The sequence below is a fragment of the Rhinoraja longicauda genome, chromosome 22, assembly GCF_053455715.1.
Source record: "Rhinoraja longicauda isolate Sanriku21f chromosome 22, sRhiLon1.1, whole genome shotgun sequence".
NCBI classification, from domain to species: domain Eukaryota; kingdom Metazoa; phylum Chordata; class Chondrichthyes; order Rajiformes; family Arhynchobatidae; genus Rhinoraja; species Rhinoraja longicauda.
The window spans coordinates 19,329,864-19,342,276 of NC_135974.1; the positions used below are offsets into that span (position 1 = coordinate 19,329,864).

The following is a 12,413-nucleotide window of genomic DNA, read 5'->3' on the forward strand; positions in this document are numbered from 1 at the left end:
AGAACAAAAGGTCTTTTTGAGTTCACTAATCTGTTTCTGTGTGACGTCAAACACCTGTCTATATACTTAACTTTTTAAAGTAGTTTCTCCACATTAAACATTTATCTCCTTTTCTTTTATTATTCCCTCTGGGACACATTAGAGTGTTTCTAATCTACATATTTCTATTAAAAAATATATGATGAATTTGCGGGTCATTTCAGGCTGTGGGGTGACATGGGACAATACAAACTAGAAATTTTAGAGTAACAGGGGGACAGGCAGCATCTCTGGATAAAAGGAATGGGTGACATTTGGGGTCTAGACTGAAGAAGGGTCTCGACCCGAAACGTCACCGATTCTTTCTATCCAGAGATGCTGCCTGTCCCACTGAGTTACTCCAGCATTCTGTGTCTATCTTCTATGTAAACTGGCATCTGCAGTTCCTTCCTGCACTAGAATTTTAGAGTGATCATTTTTTCCTATTACTTGCTTTCTGTGCACTAACTTTTCATGGGGAGGATGGAGAGAATCACATACAGGAAACACCAAGAAGAGAACATGTATTAAGTTAAGGGAGGTAAAAACAGAAATATTGGCATATTTCAAATTATATACACCCAAATTAGACTGAATAAAGAGAAGTATGGCGTCATCATATATACAATGCATCTAGGCAATTACTTTTATGTCTCAAAACTGAAGATGAAATAGTGATCTGCCACCGGAATAAAAATCTGATCTTTTGATGGAAGTTGGGTGGTAATCAACATAATTAATTTTGGGCAGAGCAGGACTAGTGGGGCAGAGCAAATTAAATTACAAAAAAATTGAAACTTTTTTTCTGATCTTAAACTCTACCATTCTCAGCATTTTGCAAAAAATACATTGATGGCGAAGTGAATTCACCATTATTTTGCTTTGGCTTTGGATTAAATTGAGCTCTTTGATCAAAACTCTGTTTACCTGCTTTAGTTTGCCTAATCTCAAATATTGTTAAAGTTGTGCATGCACAGAGGTACAGATATCATTGGTAATGCCAACATTTATTGCCTATCCCTTTTGCTCCTGGATTAAGGTTGCCATTAACGATCAATTGTATTAGGATGTCTTCAGTCACATATAAACCAGACCACATGAGAATGGTCCCTATGGATGATAATTTTTTTTAGATTTTTTTAGATTTAGAGATACAGCGCGGAAACAGGCCCTTCAGCCCACCGGGTCTGCGCCGCCCAGCGATCCCCGCACATTAACACTATCCTACACACACTAGGGACAATTAAAAAAATTTTTTTTTTACATTTGCCCAGCCAATTAACCTACATACCTGTACGTCTTTGGAGTGTGGGAGGAAACCGAAGATCTCGGAGAAAACCCACGCAGGTCACAGGGAGAACGTACAAACTCCGTACAGACGGCGCCCGTAGTCAGGATCGAACCTGAGTCTCGGGCGCTGCATTCGCTGTGAGGCAGTAACTCTACCGCTGTGCCACCGTGCCGCCCTTTATAACCATGTTTATATGACTCTGATAGGTTTTTGATCACCACTACTGATGCAATGTTTTTTTAAAATATCCTGGTACACTTGATTATTTAAATTGAAATGCCCACGGCAAAGGAAGATTCAAACTTGTGCCTTTGTACATTGGATTCTGACTGTTACTCCTGTAATGTGACCACTCTGCCATAACCTCCTTAGACTATGCCTTCATGTACCATTTTGGTTTGTTTTACTGTGGTAAATGCTCAATAAAAATGAACTGCTGTTACTTTATTTTAATTGATGAAAGAAATTTCCGAATAATTCAATTTCCTGGTGCACTGCAGATTAATTATTGCCTTGGGAAACTTTACAACTTTACATCTATTTTAATGTTTTCATTATTTTCATAAATGCTAACGTTAAAAATAGCAGCTATTCATTGGAGCAGAGGAAATGGAATTAGCCTGTGAATTATTGATCAAAACCAATTATGACAATTATTAATTATACTTTTTGCTCAGCAGGTTTAATAATGGGCAGTAGCAAGAGCAAGCTGAAAGACCCGTCTCAGAAAACAAAAGGTGGAGACAGCAGCATTTTGTCCAGTAAGCAAAATCTACGCTATGGTCTTGAAGGACCACAAGAATCCCACTCAACCCCAGCTAAAACTTTGGGTCCGGATGAGAACAACTCCAGCATTGCACCATTTGGAGGGACCACGGAATTAACATTATTCGGAGGAGTTATTTCTTCCAACGCATCTTCACCGTCACAGCGAACGGGCCAACTGGCAGGTTAGTGTGAGAAACAGGGTTGTGCCAGTGACCAAGGAAGAAAGAACTTTTGATTAATTATAAATTAATTTGAATACATTGAGCAAAAGATAAGTACTGGGGGAACTCAGTGGGTCAAGCAGCATCTGGGGAGGGAATGGGCAGGCGATGTTTCAGGTTGGGACCTTTTTTCAGACTAATTGGAGTGGGGGATAAAAAGCTGCAAATAGGAGGTGAAGACGAGCCAAAGCCTAGCAAGAGATAGGTGGATACAGGTGAAGGGGGGAGGGGAATGGTTGGAGTAAATGACAAAGGCTAGAGGTGGAACATTTACATTGGTTTGGAGATACAGCATAGAAACAGGCCCCTCAACCCATAGAGTTTATTCTGACCATTGAAAACCTGTTTACACTAATTCTGTTTTCCCCCATTCTCTTCCACTCTCTGCACTCTGAGGGCAATTTACAGTAGCCAATAAACCTACAAACCCACAAGGCTTTGGGGCATGGGAGGAAACTGGAGCACCCAGAAAAAAAAAACATGCTGTCACAGGGATAATGTGCAAACTTCATACAGGGAGCACCTGAGGTCAAGGTCGAAGAGTGTGGCAGCAGCTCTACCAGCTGCACCTATGGAGGGTGTCAAATAAGAGGAGAAGTGAAATGTAAAGCTGGAGCGAATGATGTGGGTGGAAGAATTCAGGGGGATGAAAACAAAGGGGGAAAGGTAAAAGGGAATTCTGTTCCACCACCTTCAACATGATCCCACCACCAATCATATCTTCCCGTTCCCACTTCTTTCCACTCTGTATAAAGACCACAACTCTCCGTAACTCTTTGGTTCACTCATCCCTCCCCACCCAACCCATCGCCTCTCCAGGTACTTCCTCACTTCCATCCAGGGAACCCAGCAACTCATCCAGGTGAGGCAGTGGTTCACATGCACCTCTTCAAACCACATCTATTACCTTCAGTGTCCCTGAAGTGATCTAATTCATGTTGGCATGTCCAAAGACTGGGCGACTGTTTCACCAAACAATTGTCCTCTGAGCACTAAGGCCGGCTGGATCTATGTTCTATGTTGTTAATATGGACTTCAACAAGGCTTTTGATAAAGTTTTGCATGGTAGGCTGCTCTGCAAGGTTAGATCGCATGGGATCCAGGGAGAAATAGCCGACTTGATATATTGGCTTCATGGAAGGAGGCAAAGGGTGGTGGTGGAATTGCAAATAAGGTGCAACTGTAGAAGTTGGTGAGAATTGTTGGGGTGGGTGATCCCACAATTTCTGGAGTGACCTGACTTAATTTTTGATCTCTTTTGACTGTTAATAATAAATATCATCTGTTTTTGAGAAAACACTGTTTTGATTGTGCTGGGGAAGCACTAGCATCCATAAGGGGCCCCTGGATTAGCATTAAGGGTGGCAACTCTTTAATATAAACCAGATGATTTGATCATGTGGCGCTTAATCATATCACACCACTGGTATGATTACATTTGATTATGTAATATTTTTCCAGTCATTATAAAAGTTACTACGTTTGCGGAGTTGAGTGGCTCAGTGTCATTAGGCCCCAAAGAAAATATTTACTTTTGCATCATTGTGCGATGAACGATATTATTTTTACTTAATTTAAGCACAGACTACAAAGATTAAGAAATGTTTGAACAAAATATTTCTCGCTGAATTAGCCACAATGAGAAAAGCCATATATGCACTACAACAGAAGTAACTTGTAGTCTAAATTTTCATACAGTTGTAAGGATTTCGACAATGTGGAGCAAGTTATAAAACAAACTAATTTCAAATGACAAATTCCAATACCCCATCACTTAATCACAGTTTCAAGGAATAAGACAAAATTCTCAGAAGTAAGCACCAAATCTACTTCTAGACCAAAACACATTGACCTGTGTTATTCACTATTGTGCCATATGTGCTCATTCACTCCTGATTATATGTCTGCCTCCAAGTGTGCCTGTTGGTTTCCACTGTTTTTTCAACAGTGTTATTCCTTTTCTGCCTTCCAAGTTTGTATTTTCCTTATCTCCCTTTCTGTCTTCCAGCTAGGTTTGTTTTCTTTCTTGATAACTCTCTCTCCCTTTCCCAGTTTGAGTTTCTTTCTTTTTTATCCTTTATTCTATCCCTCTCCTCCCACATTCTCCCCCCCCCCCACTTTCTCTCCCCCCTATGCCTCATCCTGACCATTCCTTTTCCTTCCTGCTCTCACCACCACCCTTCCCTTGCTCTCCTACTCTCACCTCCTTCCTTCCCCTTAATGATTCATGTTTTGCTTTTCAACTCTTTTCCAGATTGGTTCCCTCTTTCTCCTCCCAGTTGTTTTTTTGTTCTGTTTTTTGTTCTGTTTCTTGTTCCCCTTGTTTCTTTTTCTTTTTTTTTCTCTATCTCTTTTTTCACTCCCATTCTTTTTCTATCTCATTCTTTATCTCACTCTCTCGCTCTCCCTCTCTCTCTCTCTCTCTCTCTCTTATATGGTTGTCATTCTCACAACTGTATATGAAGTGTTGAATAATGTAACATCTGAGCTTGGTCATAAGCCATGCATTCTGTGTTATCTGACTTATGAGGAACATTTTTCCTGAGCAGAAAAGTTTGGGAGAATGGCATTTTCTTGTAGGTTCTTGCTAAAAGTGAGAGAATTGGAAGCTCCAATAATCCAAATTGAGAATCTTTGACAGCGCAATACTGTTTAATAATTTTGTCATAATATAACTTGTTTTTATTAATACTTAAAAACACAACATATTAATTGGACTGAAAGAAAGAAGCTTAAGCTAATTCACAAATGAAAGCAAAGGAGAAAGATCTGATGATCCGGAATCCAGTTTATTATTTCCTCACTATATTCTTTGCACAGGCCACTTTAAGAATTTGCACCATTTCATGAGTTAAAACTGACTCAGGACAGAGATTGAACCTGTGGCATTCCTAAATCTGCTTTTGAAGTGAATCACACTGTGCCTGAGATCTTTCACAATACATAATGTAAAGGGAGGCTGGCACAATGGAGACTCTGATTGCCCTTTGCCCTGTCTGAAAGATGACACAATGGTCCCACTGTCTTGCTAGTTCATTTTAGTGTTCCTTTTGAAGTATTTACCCTTTCAACGAATTATTATGTGGAGACTCCATTGCCGAACAGACCATGGCATTAAAAAAGCAATACTCTTAACAGTTGTTATTTTATTTGATGAACTGATGCTGTTTTTTAATCATTATTGTAAGATCTGTTAGCTTTACTGTCAAGGTCAGTGTCTCCTCTCCTCCTGTCATCATTACCCTCGGGGAAACTGATGGTGAGCCTTTGCCTTGAAACTGTGTTATCCTTCTGTTGCAGGTAGTCCCATGGTGTTGCTGGGTCTGGAATTCCAGCATTTAGACCCAGTAGCAATGAAGGGATAGCTGCATTTTAATCAAATTAATTTGATTTTACTGATTTCCAAGAAAGTGGGATCAGGTGGAGGTCATCAATATAATCACAACTGATCTATGCTGGTCTCAACTCCTCCTCCCCTGTGCCAGTTTCCCATAGCCTTCAATTCCTCAGATATACAAGAGACTGCAGATGATGGAATCTTGAGAAACTGATGGAGGAACTCATTGGGTCGGGCAGGATCCGTAGAAGGAAGTAGACAGAAGGAATTTGGGGTCAGAGCCCATTTTCAAGACTGGAGTAGAGGGGAGATAGCTGATGGAAAGTGGTGAGAGGAAGAGGTGGGGCAAGAGCTGGCAAGAAATAGATGGGCACAAAATGCTGGAGTAGCTCAGCGGGGCAGGTAGCATTTCTGGAGAGAAGGAAAGTGTGACGCTTCGGGTCGTGACCCTTCTTCGGGTCGAGACTCTCCAGAGATGCTGCCTGTCCCGCTGAGTTACTCTGGCATTTTGTGTCTATCTTCGGTTTAAACCAGCATCTGCAGTTCCTTCCTACCCAAGTGATAGATGGGTCCGATCCAAAACACAGTCTGTCCATTTCCCTCCACAGATGCTGCCTGATCTGCTGAGTCCCTCCAGCAATATGTTTTCTGCCCTCAATTCCCCAATCCTTCACATTTTTCAAAATAATTTTACCATCTCCACCTTAAATATTTCTAATGACCTGACTTCCAACATCACCAAGAGCAGAGTTCCAGAGAGCCACTCCCTTCTGAGAGAAGAAATCTCTATGCACTTTTGTTTTAAATGATCCATCTCTTGTTCACGACCCTCCCAACAATGGAAGTAATTTTTTCTCTTTACTTTTTCCAAACCTTTTTCTCATTTGAACATTGAAGAAAGACAGAAAAGAAAAATAATCTAAATAATCTATCGCTGGTTAAACAACATACAGATTCACCTTTTCAGATTCTTTTTAAGTTCATGTTATATTCAGGGTGTCTCATTAAATAATTTGTGCTTATCACTCCTTTCTCTCATTCATTCATTTTGTAAACTACCACTATGGGTTAACTGATCACGGTGTGCGTGTTACCAATTGTAATTCAGTCAAATGTCCCTGTAGTATTAATTCAATTTGAAATGCACAGGATGAAGTCCAGCTGAACAGGCACTACACCTTATCTCCATTTAAATGGTCCACTATGCAGAAATAATGAGCAACAAAAGATGTGAAATAATTCCCCTATTACTTATCGCTTCAAATGAAGATTTGTGGTAGAATCTCCTGGCAATCAAATGATTTTGTATTTGAAGAGGTTCTCCTTTGAATGGTTGATGACACAAATGTGGAGTGATCAATATACAATCTCCTTCGCTCGCAATATTATTTAATATCTTAGAAGAAAGGGGTGCCTGTCTTGTGTGTAGCGTTGGTGTGGTTTTTAGAAATTATTCACTGTAAGATATTTTAGGCTGGGATTAGATAATTAGATGAAAGTATTTCCTCATTGCGTGGATTCCAAAGCCTGTCAGTTAAGATTGTAAAAATATTCAAAGAAAAACTCTCTTAATTTTGTACCAAATTAGCCAGGTTATCATTTTACATGACTGACTGAGAATCGAGTGATTCAAACCTCGCAGTGGACTTGTACACATCATCTGGAGTTCAATGGAATGCTGTGAGAGTCATATATCAGAGAAGCTGCCTTTTGAATGTGACCTTGAAGGGTTCCTGTTTCAGATGAAAGGAAATGGTCTTATTTAAAGAAGGGCAGGGAATTCTCCATTGTTCAAGCTCACAATCCTTCCTCAACTGACCCTTGTTTGGATGGAGCCTGAACCCTTGAGATGCATTGTCTCATCACCTTTCCTATTCACTCCTTTATCCAAACCCCATACCCATCATCTCTGCCATTCCGGGCACTGGGCTGCTTACATAACTGAATATTATTCCATTACTCCAATAAAAATTGAACTGGGCTTCAATTGTTTATGAAATTCCTAGACTGATGTTCCTTTCCACATAGAGATTAATTTGGAAAAGATGGTCAGTGCAAAATAGGGGGCTATTCCTTTGGCAGAGTGAAGGATTTTTTTCAGCATTGATTAAAGCATATCATTGAGGGAAAGACCAGAAAGCATTAGTCTATATGTCTCTGACCAAGAACTCCTTGATAACCATTATTTGCTAATATTGCTCACCTCAATGCACATAAAAGCACATCTTCACTCAAGAGAAAGTAAGGCATTTTACAATTAAGGAAAATATTCAGAATAGTCCTTTGCTAATGTACACCTAATGGTAGAATCTAATTGAAAAACCAATTGCTTTGTATTGTGCACCCTAAAGCTCCGAAATTTGCACCCAAGAGTTCTTTACACAAGAATTTAACGCAGAAGTGCCCAGACGTGTGGGTTGTTGTTCAGAGGCATAGAATGCATATCTGAATACATGGCCATGGCCATTCATATAGAAGCTGACCTTTGTTTTCCGTGTAAGGCACGTTTCAATAATACTTTTGGAGAACCGAAACCGTGGAGTCTGATGTTGCCCCCCCCCCCCCCGCACAGGGCCTTTCAAATTAAAATCGTAATCATTGTAGCATGTTTCCATCAGAGCCCCTGCCAACCTTTGATTGCGACCCCCAATTCTCTCGTGTCATCCACCTTCTCCTCTCATTCTCTTCGCTATGTCCCAACCCAATTTGATTTCTCCCTATCATAATGACAGTTCTTCCAAAGCCCCATTAACCCCTCATCTGGCCACGGTGTTTGCATTCTGATGGATAGATTTTCAGGTACATAAAACATGCAAGGTCAGTTCTATTGCCCCATACAAGTTAAGACTGTACAAGAGAGTCTTGCATTAGAATGACCTCCTGAAAAGATCCCTGTGGACAAGGTGCACATTGAACATTTGGTACAACTCAGTGCAGGAGAATTTTTTATCTTTAATTTTTTTCTCTGTTCTTTTCATTTGAATGAGGTGCCCATGATTTCTATGTATGTCATCTCCGGCAGGTTGCAGATAGAGAGGACGTAATTGTTAAGCACAGATTCACAATTGTTGAGTGCCTATTTTTGATTTTTGCAATTGAAATATATCACAGAATGATGTTTTTAAATTACCACTATTGTTGGCTTGGATAACTCAAGCTAGCCTTTTCTTTGGGAATGGGAATTTGGGTGCTGAGGATATGATGCAGAGGGAATTAAGTTGTAGTTGATGAGTATGTTATTGAGTTAGGAGATCATCAACAAGCCGGGCAGCTTGCTTCCATATTGATTTTACTTATGCCTGCCAGTGCTTTGTGTCTCACGGATTCAGCATCAAGCTCTCCTGCTTGGAACAAATTGTTTTTATTGTCTTGTTTTGCAATGTAAGCTTGAATTTCTTCTACATTGTCTATCTTCATTCAAAATGCATCACAAAGGAAAAAGAGCATGGCCTCCATGGGTCTTACTACAAAATGCATCACCTCGCATTTCTCTGCATTAACTGACAGATTTCATCCAAAATGAGCTCCCAACATTTGCATCTTAAACTTTGCAAAGAATTGTTTGCAAAGACTTTGCATTCGCTGCTCAGATAGAAGGAAAATGCAACCCTTGCAGAGAAGGCAACTCCACAGTGCCACTGAGAAGTGATTCCAAGGTTTGGACTCTGCAATAATAAAGGAATAAGATATTTCTAGGTTAGGATAGTATGCATGGGATTCCTGCAGATAGGTTTAATAGGAGCACAGGAGACCCTGAAGATTGGGGGGATCCAGGGGCCATAGAGCATGCTGGGGTCTGGGTGAGACTGGGACCCTGGAGCGTAGTAGGGGCTGGGGAGAGATTGGAGCTTGGAAACTAGGTAGGAGCCAGGGAGGATTGGAGCCCTGGAGAGTGGTAGAAGCTGAGGAAGACTGGGCTCTGGAGAGGTGTAAGGGCTGGGGGAGAATGGGTCCCAGATAGTGGTAGGACCTTGGGGAGGATGTTACTGAGCCGTCAAAACAAGACAGTGACAAATTACTCATATCAGGATATCAGTCACTGACCTGTTCTTGCAGCCGCAGTATTTATGTGGGTAGTCCAGCTAAATTGGTGAATGGGACTCAGAATGTTAATAAAGAGGGACATGGTGACTGTGATGTCTTGAAGGTCAGGAGTAGGTGGTTTTGTTGGAGATGCTCATTGCCTGGACGCTGTGCAGCGTGCATGTTACTTGCCACATAATCTGTCCATTTTTAAATATTATCTAGGCCAGGTTATGGACACACTGATTGGATGGGCAGTCCCTTGGCAGATAAATTTAAATGCAGAGATATATCATGTGATGCATTTTGTAGGAATACTGAAGATGGACAGTATTGATGCTGTTCTAAAAATGGCGCAGGACCTGAGGCAACTGAAGGCAGTGTGTTGATTGAGAAAGTGGATAAAAGGCATATACAATGTTGAACTTTATCAATGAAGACATAATGGAAAAGCAGGGAAGTCACACTGGTCTGGCCTCAAATAGAATATTCTGGTGAACACATTATAGGAGGATGTGGGTGCATTCAAGGAAAAGATTCTCAAGAATAGCTCCTGAAGTAATGGCATTGCAAGGATAGATTAAAGAAGATAATCCTAGTTTCTCTAGAGAAGAGAAGATTGAGCGGTTGAGGATTGGAGGTTGCAGGTATACAATAAAGGTGAGGAGAATTAAGAATAACTGAGGAAAAGCTTTTTTTATACAATGTGGAGTTGGAATCTGGAATGCATTGCCTACAAATATGGTGGCAGCAGATTCCACTGTGGACTTCAAAAAGGAATTGATAAAGTTATAGTGAAGAAAAATTTGCATGTGGAGAAAGGTCCATGAGTAGAATGTTAAGCTAATGAGTTATTCTGTTAGAGAGTTGACACGGGTCAATGAACAGACAGGCTCCTTCTATTAACTTAACACTTTATAATTCTATGAAGAAGGAAAAGCAGAATTGTTTGCAAATATCTTCAGGTAGAAATTCTGCAGCTAATTGACCTTTTGAGTTCTCAGTCACCACACAAGCCAGTCTTTAGTCAATTTGATTCACTCCAAAAGACATCAAGACATTGCTGAGTGCACTCCTTGGAGAAATTCATATGGGACCAGACAACGTCCTTGTTCTGCTAATTGATGGCATGAGCTTCAGAACGAGCCAATAAAACTGTAAAACTAACAACACCTATCCAAATAATGTGGAAAATAGTTTTGCTGTGACCTGCCTGTAAAATTCAAGAGGAATTCAACCCAGGCAATAACTGTTCCATCGGCCTATCCTCAAATGCCAACAAATTGATGGAAGGAGGTTTTAGTTATAGATATTACTACTTTAGATATAGTGTGGAAACAGGCTCTTTGGCGCAATGAGTTCGTGCTGACCAACAGTCTATCCTACACTAGCGACAATTTACAGAAGCCAGGATTTACAGAGCCCTGCACCTTTGAAATGCGGGAGCAAACCAAAGCATCCGGAGAAAATCCACTTGGTCACAGGAAGAATGTGCAAACTCTGTACAGACAATACAGGATTGAACCCAGGTCTCTGGCGCTGTAAAGCAGCAACTTTACCGCTGCACCACTGTGCTGCCCCGTATTGTTATCAGTGCTTTCAAGTACCAATTAATCTCAATGGCCTTTTCATCAGTTATGTCTAGATCTTACCTGGATCACTTAACCCCAGACTAACCTGGATCACTTAACCCCAGGCTAAAAATACTGAACACCAAAAAAGTCTGGTGAGAGCGACTACATTTGACATCAAATATTTAGGAAATTTGATTTGATCGAGTATTATATTAAGAAGCCTTGGTATAACTGAAGCCAAGGAGAGAAAACACTGGCCAGAGTTCAGGCATCTCATCAAAGAAACATTTTGCTGGAGTTCCTCAGAGCAACGAGTAAGTCATGGTTGTTTTGGCTGGCAGTTCACATTACTGTCAATTCACTGAGGTTCTTGTTGGTCTGTGTATTGTAAGGTGCTTTCAGTACTTTGCTCTAGCTTCACCAGATTAGCGACTGATTTTTGGATGCACTCTGGAACGCTTGCTTTGGACTTGTTAAGTGCTTCTATTGCTAACCACAATTAGAGTTGTACACTATCTCTGTATGGCAATTTGATAAAATTTTGGAGTTTGTTCTTTCCTACACTTTGGTTAAAAGTTGATCTCCAGAGGACAAAATGGATGCAGCAAATAGAGTTGTTCGTTTTCTTCGGCTCATAACTGAAGACTCATAACTTCAACCTTAATTGCTTAAGGATACCACATTAAAGTTGTTTCACCAAATAAATTAGCTATTTGTATATACCCACATTCCTACCAAGAAGCTAAAAGTGTGGGAACAAGCAAAAATTCTATTATTGCACATTAATGATATGTGGAAATTTCCCCATTAATTTAGCCTACTTTTAAGAATGGCTGTTACTACCATACAGACCCATTAATCAGATGTTTAATTTTCCAAAAGCAATCAGAGTAAAAAATGCAGCAAATTACACATTGTTTACTCCATATCCAATTTGCAATTTAGAAGTGGTGTTAAACCACTAAATATTATCAGCATGATCCAGCTCCAAAGAAAGCGGGAGATGTTGACAAATGGAGTATCTTTATGAACTGCACAGCAAGGAGAATTGCACTCTCTAAGTTTCCTACTGAGGCTGTGTTTTAAAAGTACTTTATTGGTTTTGAAGCTCTCTGGGATACTCTAAGGTTGTGTAATGAGCTGTACAAATGCTTGTGATAGATACTTAATCAAAAATGGGA

The 12,413-nt window shown here is 40.3% G+C and overlaps 1 protein-coding gene across 4 annotated transcripts in view; it reads left to right on the forward strand.

Annotated features, from left to right (window-relative positions):
• Positions 1-12,413, forward strand: part of LOC144604464 (proto-oncogene tyrosine-protein kinase Src-like) — a 128,968-nt gene that overhangs the window by 53,093 nt on the left and 63,462 nt on the right. For 3 of the 4 annotated variants that reach the window (XM_078418918.1, XM_078418920.1, XM_078418921.1), the window contains exon 2: positions 1,990-2,259. In XM_078418918.1, the coding sequence (XP_078275044.1) occupies positions 1,998-2,259 (262 nt within the window). In that variant the 5' untranslated portion in view covers positions 1,990-1,997. Of the gene's footprint in view, positions 1-1,986; positions 2,260-12,413 lie in introns of all 4 variants that reach the window. The other variant, XM_078418919.1, reaches the window with a different exon arrangement.